Genomic DNA, 9,045 nt, shown 5'->3' on the forward strand with positions numbered 1-9,045 from the left:
TCTGTTCTTGTTTTCAGGGGAAATTCTTATCAGCGGTTGAACCGGCATTGGCATTCGGTGACTTGGTGGAGAGGCTTATTCCTTTAATAATCAAACTGCCACCTCTATCTGTTATAAGTACAGAGGGTGATGAGCAGAACAGCGTAGTGATCGCTCATCAGATGTAAATCAAACATAGATTATTGCAAACTACTGGAGAGAGCTCAGTGCGTACTGTGCAGTATTCCTGCCAGTCTTCCGGGGGCGGGGGGGAGGTTAGCGTGCCGCAGTGTGAGTGTGAATGGGTGACACGAGCCTGTCCTCACTCCCATTCAGCACCGAGTTCCTGCCGTAGAGGGAACTGCTCCACTGAAGATGCTTTCGGAGCCAAAAAGTAGATGTTTCAGTGTGACCTGGACAACAGCTAGACTGAGTGTAAGCCATGTCATTGCATCTGTGGTTCAAAAGAAGAAATGGCTGTTTTTCCCGCTTGAAAGAACAGATGTCTGTGTTCCGGCCCCTGAGACACGGCGTGGCAGCACCCTGTAGGAGAGCCTTCTTAAGAAATTTTGTTTTCTTTCATCTAACTCATGCAGGTCCTCACCACGTCCTAGGAATTCGTGACCAAATAACATTGTGTTTCAGTGTGCACAGTTCATACGTAAGACAGAGTTGTGGCCACGTAAGCAGACTCATAATTTTATCAGGTGGCTAGGAGGCTGGACGGTTGGCTCTTATACCACATTTCGTGAGGATGAAATACCAGATTGCAACAACACAGTGAACAGAATGTATTTATCATGTACTCGTTTGTGTCTTGCAGGAGAGGCGGTGTCCCCCAGCACTCGGAATGCACCAGAAGAGCCATCGGAGGAAACCTCTACAAACTCGGCCTTCAGACGACAGCGCTTTATAGTAAATGGAGAGATGGGCCGCGCACCGCCGGAGGCGGAGCCTCTGCGGCCGGCATCCAGCGCAGACAAGCTCAGAAGGTCCGCGGAGCTCGGAAACGCACGGACGCCAGGTGCGGAGGGCGAGCACGGAGTCACGGAAGCCAGCGCTGTGGAGGACACCTGGGGAGGACGTCTGGGGAGGACGCCATCGAGAGAGCAGAAGCCGGAGGCAGAGCTGAAGGAAAGTGCGAGATCCTTCGAAACATGTAGGAAAAGCAACAGATCGGAGGAAAATTCCGAAAAGGCAGCAGCCGCCAGGAGATCCAGGGCTTCGGAGCTGAGGCGGGCGCTGAGACCGGAAGACCCGGTCGCCCTCGGGAGACCGCACGACACAGACCCCGCAGGAGCCCGGGGCAGCCACGGGCCTCTCCGGATCCCGGGTCATGCCAGGGAACCAGGGGACACAGAGAGCAGAACCACAACGGTGGGCTCTCAACCTCCGGAACCAGAACCATTCAGAACGCCAGCCCAGGGGAACGTGCAGGTCAAGACGCCGTCCCAGAAGGTGAGCGTGGAAGTGCTGTCGGCACAGAGGAAGCGCCCGCATACCCCAGGGGAGTCCACGAACACGCCCGGAGAACCGGAAGGTGATGAGAAAGATGTCACAGCATGTGAGGACACTCCAGAGCAGAAACGGAACCCTGCAGAACATGCAGCTGGGAGCAGGAGAAGACCCAGAACACCCAAGAGAAAGGTCCAAGCCTTGGAAGACCTGGCCGGCTTCAGAGAGCTCCTCCAAACACCAGACCACACCGTAGACGCAATGACTGATGTCAAAACGAAAACACCCTGCAGATCTCCACAAGCAGAACCAGTCACTATGCCAACAGGTAGAAAGAGCCGTGCCGTGACATCTCTTGGGAAAGTGGAAATGGATGAAGATATCTCAGCACTGAGAAATCCCACGCCAACACCAGGGGAGACCACACGCTCACACGGAGAAGCGGGAGGTGATGATAAAGACATCAGTCATTTAAAGCAAACTCCAGAACAAAAAGTGGATCCTGCAGAAAATGCAGCCGGAAGCAAGAGGAGGCCAAGAACGCCCAAGAGGAAGGAGCAACCCCTGGGAGACCTGGCCGGCTTCACAGAGCTCCTCCAAACACCAGACCCCACACTGGAACCAGCGACTGATGACAAGACCAACAACATACCCTGCAGATCTCCACAAGTGGACCCAGTCATCACGTCCACCGTTATGACCAGAGGTCTCAAGACACTTCTCCAGAAAGTGGACGTGGAGGAAGCACTGTTGGCACTCAGGAAGTCCCCACGGGCCCCAGGGGGGACCACATGCTCACCCAGAGAACCAGCAGGTGACGAGAAAGTCATCGAGTTGTTTCAGGCAACTCCAGAACTGAAACCGGACCCTGCAGAAAATGCAGCTGGGAGCAGGAGAAGACCAAGGACACCCAAGAGAAAGGTCCAGCACCTGGAAGACCTGGCCGGCTTCAGAGAGCTCTTCCAAACACCGGACCGCACCCTGGAACCGGTGACTGATGACAAAACCAAAACACCCTGCAAATCTCCACAAGCAGAACCACTCATCACATCTACTGTTAGGACCAGAGGTCTCAAGACACTTCTCCAGAAAGTGGACGTGGAGGAAGCCCTGTCGGCACTCAGGAAGTCCCCACGGGCCCCAGGGGGGACCACATGCTCACCCAGAGAACCAGCAGGTGACGAGAAAGTCATCGAGTTCTTTCAGGCAACTCCAGAACTGAAACCGGACCCTGCAGAAAATGCAGCTGGGAGCAGGAGAAGACCAAGGACACCCAAGAGAAAGGTCCAGCACCTGGAAGACCTGGCCGGCTTCAGAGAGCTCCTCCAAACACCAGACCACACCGTAGACGCAATGACTGATGTCAAAACGAAAACACCCTGCAGATCTCCACAAGCAGAACCAGTCACTATGCCAACAGGTAGAAAGAGCCGTCTCAAGACATCTCTTGGGAAAGTGGAAATGGATGAAGATATCTCAGCACTGAGAAATCCCACGCCAACACCAGGGGAGACCACACGCTCACACGGAGAAGCGGGAGGTGATGATAAAGACATCAGTCATTTAAAGCAAACTCCAGAACAAAAAGTGGATCCTGCAGAAAATGCAGCCGGAAGCAAGAGGAGGCCAAGAACACCCAAGAGAAGGGTCCAATCCCTGGGAGAGCTGGCTGGCTTCAGAGAGCTCCTCCTAACACCGGACTGCACCGTAGATGCAATGACTGATGACAGATCCAACAACATACCCTCCAGATCTCCAAAACCAGAACCGATTAACACAAATAGAAAGAGCCATCTCAAGACACCCCTAGAGAAAGTGGACACAGAGGAAGAGCTGTCGGCACCGAGGAAGCCCACGCCCACACCAGGAGGAACCACACACTTGCCCAGAGAACCAAGTGATGATAAAGAACACACACTCACACGGAGAAGCGGGAGGTGATGATAAAGACGTCAGTCATTTAAAGCAAACTCCAGAACAAAAAGTGGATCCTGCAGAAAATGCAGCCGGAAGCAAGAGGAGGCCAAGAACGCCCAAGAGGAAGGAGCAACCCCTGGGAGAGCTGGCCAGCTTCAGAGAGCTCCTCCTAACACCGGACTGCACCGTAGACGCAATGACTGATGACAGATCCAACAACATACCCTCCAGATCTCCAAAACCAGAACCGATTAACACAAATAGAAAGAGCCATCTCAAGACACCCCTAGAGAAAGTGGACACAGAGGAAGAGCTGTCGGCACCGAGGAAGCCCACGCCCACACCAGGAGGAACCACACACTTGCCCAGAGAACCAAGTGATGATAAAGAAATTAAAGTATTTAAGGCAACTCCAGAACAGAAACTGGACCCTGCAGAAAATGCAGCCGGAAGCAAGAGGAGGCCAAGAACACCCAAGAGAAGGGTCCAATCCCTGGGAGACCTGGCCGGCTTCAGAGAGCTCCTCCAAACACCAGACCGCACCCTGGAACCGGTGACTGATGTCAAAACCAAAACACCCTGCAGATCTCCACAAGTGGACCCAGTCATCACGTCCACCATTGTGACCAAAGGACTAAAGACACTTCTCCAGAAAGTGGACGTGGAGGAAGCACTGTTGGCACTCAGGAAGTCCCCACGGGCCCCAGGGGGGACCACATGCTCACCCAGAGAACCAGCAGGTGACGAGAAAGTCATCGAGTTGTTTCAGGCAACTCCAGAACTGAAACCGGACCCTGCAGAAAATGCAGCTGGGAGCAGGAGAAGACCAAGGACACCCAAGAGAAAGGTCCAAGCCTTGGAAGACCTGGCCGGCTTCAGAGAGCTCTTCCAATCACCGGACCGCACCCTGGAACCGGTGACTGATGACAAAACCAAAACGCCCTGCAAATCTCCACAAGCAGAACCACTCATCACACCTACTGTTAGGACCAGAGGTCTCAAGACACTTCTCCAGAAAGTGGACGTGGAGGAAGCACTGTTGGCACTCAGGAAGTCCCCACGGGCCCCAGGGGGGACCACATGCTCACCCAGAGAATCAGCAGGTGATGAAAAGATCACCAAAGCTTTTAAGGCAACTCCAAAACAGAAACTGGAGCTCACAGAAAATGTAACTGGGAGTCGGAGGAGGCCAAGAACTCCCAAGGGAAAGGTCCAACCCCTGGAGGACCTGGCCGGCATCGAAGAGCTTTTCCGAACACCGGACCACACAGTGGCACCAGTGACTGACGACAAAACCCAAATACTCTGCAGATCTCCACGAGGAGAACCAGTCAACACATCGACAAGTAGGAAAAGCCATCGGAAGACGCCCCTGGAGAAAGGGGACATAGAGGAAGAGCCGTTGGCACCGAGGAAGCCCACGCCAACACCAGGGGGAACCACACACTTGCCCAGAGAGCCAGGTGATGATAAAGGCATCAGAGCATTTAAGGCAACACCAGAACAGAAACTGGAGCTTACAGAAATTGTAATTGGAAGTAGGAGGAGGCCAAGAACTCCCCAGGGAAAGGCCCCAGCCCCGGAGGACCTGGCCGGCATCGAAGAGCTTTTCCGAACACCGGACCACACAGTGGCACCAGTGACTGATGACAAAGCCCAAATACCCTGCAAATCTCCACAGGCAGAACCAGCAGGTAGAAAGAAACGTCCAGGGAAAGTGGACATAGAAGTTGAGCCATCGGCACTCAAGAAGCCCACACGGACGTCAAGGAAAACCACGAGCTCACACCGAGAACCAAAGGGCGATGATGAAGACATCAAATTGTTTAAGAAAACTTCAGAACAGAAGGCGGGCTCTGCAGAAAATGTAACTAGGAGCAAGAGGAGGCCAAGAGCACCTAAGGAAATGGCCCGGGCCGTGGGAGCCCTGGCCGGCCTCGTAGGACCCTTCCAAACCTCAGATCACACGGATGGCCCGGGGACTGACGATCGAGCCGCGAAGACGCTTCGCCAGTCCTCACGGCCAGAACTAGGCATCCGTGCAGCAAGCAAGAAGAGACAGGGCAAGGCGCCCACCAGGGAGGAGGACGTGGAGGAGGAGGAGCCAGCGGCCCCCAGGAAGTCCACACGGACGTCAGGGAAAACCACGCGCTCACACAGGGCAGCAGTCGGCGGAAATAAAAAAGCCAGCGTGAGTCAGGAGACTGTGGCGCAGAGGCTGGGCCCCGCGGGAAATGCAGTGGGCAGCAGACGTCGACTACGGACACGGACGGAGCAGCCTCCACCCCCGGAGGACCGGCCCGGCTGCCAAGAGCTCATCGCGGCCCCAGGTCAGGACGAGGCACCGGGCAGCGACGCCGAGAGCGCCCGGAGGGATCCGGCTCCGACTCGGGACAAAAGAAAACCTGCGAGAACATCCAGAAGAGTCCCCAGGGCCCTCAGCGTAGAGGCCACGGAAGACCCTGCAAGGTCACCGAACGGGAGCGTCTCCCGGTCCCCCACGAGGGAACGCGGGAAAGACGAGAACTTGGCCGGAGCGAAGAGGCTGCGCACAAGAACTTGCCCACCGGACGCTGCAGAGGACCCGCCTCTGCAGAAGCGGCAGCGGACGGCTCCCAGAGACAGGCGCCCACCGCCCGGACCCGCGGTCACGGACAGGAGGAGTCAGAGGCTTTCGGCAGAAAGGACCGACCTGCCCAGCAGCACCGTGAGCATCAAGAACAAGCGACAGAAGGCGGAAGTCATGGCCCCTCCGGAGAAGGTGACGGTGTTTGTCACGTGGTCGTTAGCTGTCGTGTTGGATGGATGTTGTCCGTTTCCGTGTCATGTTTAGTGTAGGCTGTGCGTGGGACCTGAATTTGCACGTGGCCATCCCTCCTCAAGGGGTCCGCCGGCGACACTGTGTCACCGCCGACCCTCGTGCGTAGCCCTTCGGGGATTACAGAGAGTGGGCAGATTTTGACAAGACGCGGCCGTGCAGGCACGCGGGGCCGCAGACGCCACAGGCACGAGCATGGCGGAAGCCACACGCCTGTCGGTGTTTAGCGGCTGGAACCCTGGATGGGGCGGGGGTCCTGAGAAGGACATGGCTGCCAGCTGTGCGAACTGGTCCGTAGAGAGGGTCCTGCTGCGTGGGGAAGTCTGTAAACGTTTAGAAATTGCGACTTCCCCATCTGCCTTAGCGATGAGCCTCCAAGCATGAGGAGGGGGCTGCGTTCACTGCCGAGTAATGGCGTTTTTCTGCCACGCCCCTCATGCTGCTTAGGACCCGTGACACGGTGACCGAGTCCCTCGTTTGCACTGTGTCAGTGGAGGTGCCGCTTTCTCCAAAGGAACAGAGTGGATGTCTTCGATGATGGGCATCCGAGGACAGGAATCTGTAACATGTTCAGACGCGTCCCCCTTTGAGTTGCCCCTGACTTTTTGTAAGCTCTGTCTTACCCCTGACTGGCATTTTGTGGATGTCTTTTGAATTTTTTAGGCCATGTCCCTGCGCTCCAGACGCCCAAATAAAACCAGCGGAGTAGAGCAAGGACCCGGGTTCACGTCAGCAGAAAAGGCTCCGACGAGGCGCAATGTAAAGAAGACCCCGAACACCTCCCAAGAGATGAAGCTTCGGAATCTGGAAGACGGAGCCGAGGACCCTGCCCCGGGGGGCCAGGCCCAGGGAGGGGGAGCACGCCCGCGACCCGGAAGACAGCGGAGGGTGCCCGCCGGGGCCGCGGGGGAAGCAGGGGACAGCAGAGCGGGCGTCCACGGGGACGCTCGGGAAGAGAAGGAAGGAGCCAAACGTTCGGGCCGCGGGTGTCTGCGACCCCGAAAGGTTGCTGCCCCCCCTGCGGGGGACACTCTGGAGAATGAACCCAAACAGAGAGTAACCCGGAGTGCCAAGCGATCTGCCGAAAGTCTAACAAAGGCAAGTTATTTACCGGTATTGTTTTTAATGAACACAGAAGGTTTCTTAGAATAACTTTGGCCCCACGTTGCAAAAGCAAATCAAACCCACTGTAGATAATAACGCACTGCCGGCTCCCAGTTAACGCTCACTCACGCAGCGCAGATCTGAAACGTCTTCGTCGCTGTGTGTCGTTAAGCCTGTCTTGGGAATTCCCGGCTGGAATAGTAAATTCACGTTGTGAAGACTTCGTGCAGGAAGAACAGATTTGTCCCGTTAGAAGTTTCTGTCTGCTTGTCACAGCCCCGTACTAACACAGGTGGCTTCTTCGGTCTCCTGTTTGGTGGAGACCAAAGGTGGCCCCGTCCGATTTCAGGGGGGTTCCTTTCAAAAGCGAGGACGAGTAAAGCTGGGAGCGTCCGTGAGAGTTCCCGTTCCGGGGAATGATGCGTCCTGTCACCTTCCCCAATCAAGTGCCCTTTAAGTCAGGACAGGAAGTGCCGCTGACTCGGCAGCACCTGACTCATCCGAGTAGCTCCACGGAGCATGGCCACACTCAGTTGGGGTTCTTCTGGGGGAGGCTTGATTTTGCTAGTTTAAAAGAGAGGGCGATCTGTTCGCTTTCGGCGAGCTGGCACGCTTGCCTCTTAGCAGGCGGTCAGCCGGAGGCGGCGCCATCGGCCTGTGTTCTCACACCCGCGTGTGACTCGACTGTTTCTCGCACCCGCGTGTGACTCAACTGCTTGACACATGATTGTCTGGTGTGATGCCAGCTGCAGAGGCCGGAGCGACTTGTCTGCTGTGTGCTGGATTGATGGTCACAGCACCGCCGTAGGTCCCATCGAACGTCCCCGCCACCCTTGGTCACCAGTGCTCAGGTTCAGAGCAGGCAGCTGGTCGGCAGAGACGCGATGTGTCCGTGCCCAGCCCTCGTAGCTGGTGCTGTGACCGCTCTCTCTGCAGCGCAGGGACACACGTCACCGCCTCTGAGGGAGGGCACGCCTCCCGCGTGACCTTTTCCCGAGGGCACAGTCATTGAGAAACATTTGCTTTGTCGTGAGGTGATGCCTTCCGCAGGATTTCAGTATTCAAATTCTTCCGGTCGTTTGTGTTCAGACTCAGCTTTGGACTTTTTAATTCTTGCTGTTTCGCTTTTCTAAGCAGTATTTTTTAATTAGTATAAATCTGTGTATTTGCGTGGAGATTTTGTTTGTATTAACTTAAAATATGTTACAAACTTTTCCATCAAAAAGACAAATTATTTAAGTTTAAAAAAAAAAACAAGTAGAAAAATAGTTTAAAAAACAAAAGTAACTTTCACAGGATGTTTTAAAACCCATCTCCAACCTCAAAATTAATTTTCTAGAAAGGATCACCCCTAGTTAGGATTCGGGTTTTTACGGAGCAGACTTAGTTATGAAAATCGTTGTTTTAAATGACTTAAGAGTGACCTTTTTCTTTCCAAACAGGAGAACGACAATGTGTGCGTCAGGAAAATGAGAACCAGAAGCCATCGGGACAATGAAGATATTTAGCTAAGTTCAAGAGGGAAAAAAGGTAGTAAATTTAATTTAGCGATAAGCTCAAGTACAATGTTTGCTGTAAATTTAAAAAGGACTTCTGTAAATAATGCTGTCTGGGTGGTTAGGAGAAGCAAGCTGAAAATCTGCTGGCTCTGAATGGTCTATTCAAAACCCCACTTGGAAGTTATAAAGGGCATGGATGGCTCACAAAATGATAGACACTTTCAGGCTGCGCGGGGCGCGGGGTGCGGGGCGCGGGGTGGGGGTGGGCGTCTG

General features: G+C 54.6%; 1 protein-coding gene across 2 annotated transcripts in view; it reads left to right on the forward strand.

The window, feature by feature from the left end:
- Positions 1-8,911, forward strand: part of MKI67 (marker of proliferation Ki-67) — a 24,189-nt gene extending 15,278 nt beyond the window's left edge. For both annotated transcript variants that reach the window (XM_025047511.1, XM_025047512.1), the window contains exons 13-16: positions 803-2,611; positions 4,455-6,112; positions 6,833-7,267; positions 8,716-8,911. In XM_025047511.1, coding sequence (XP_024903279.1) covers positions 803-2,611; positions 4,455-6,112; positions 6,833-7,267; positions 8,716-8,781 — 3,968 coding nt within the window. In that variant the 3' untranslated portion in view covers positions 8,782-8,911. The remainder of the gene's footprint in view (positions 1-802; positions 2,612-4,454; positions 6,113-6,832; positions 7,268-8,715) is intronic.
- Positions 8,912-9,045: the final 134 nt, after the last annotated feature.

Source organism: Pteropus alecto, unplaced genomic scaffold (genome assembly GCF_000325575.1).
Source record: "Pteropus alecto unplaced genomic scaffold, ASM32557v1 scaffold74, whole genome shotgun sequence".
NCBI lineage: Eukaryota > Metazoa > Chordata > Mammalia > Chiroptera > Pteropodidae > Pteropus > Pteropus alecto.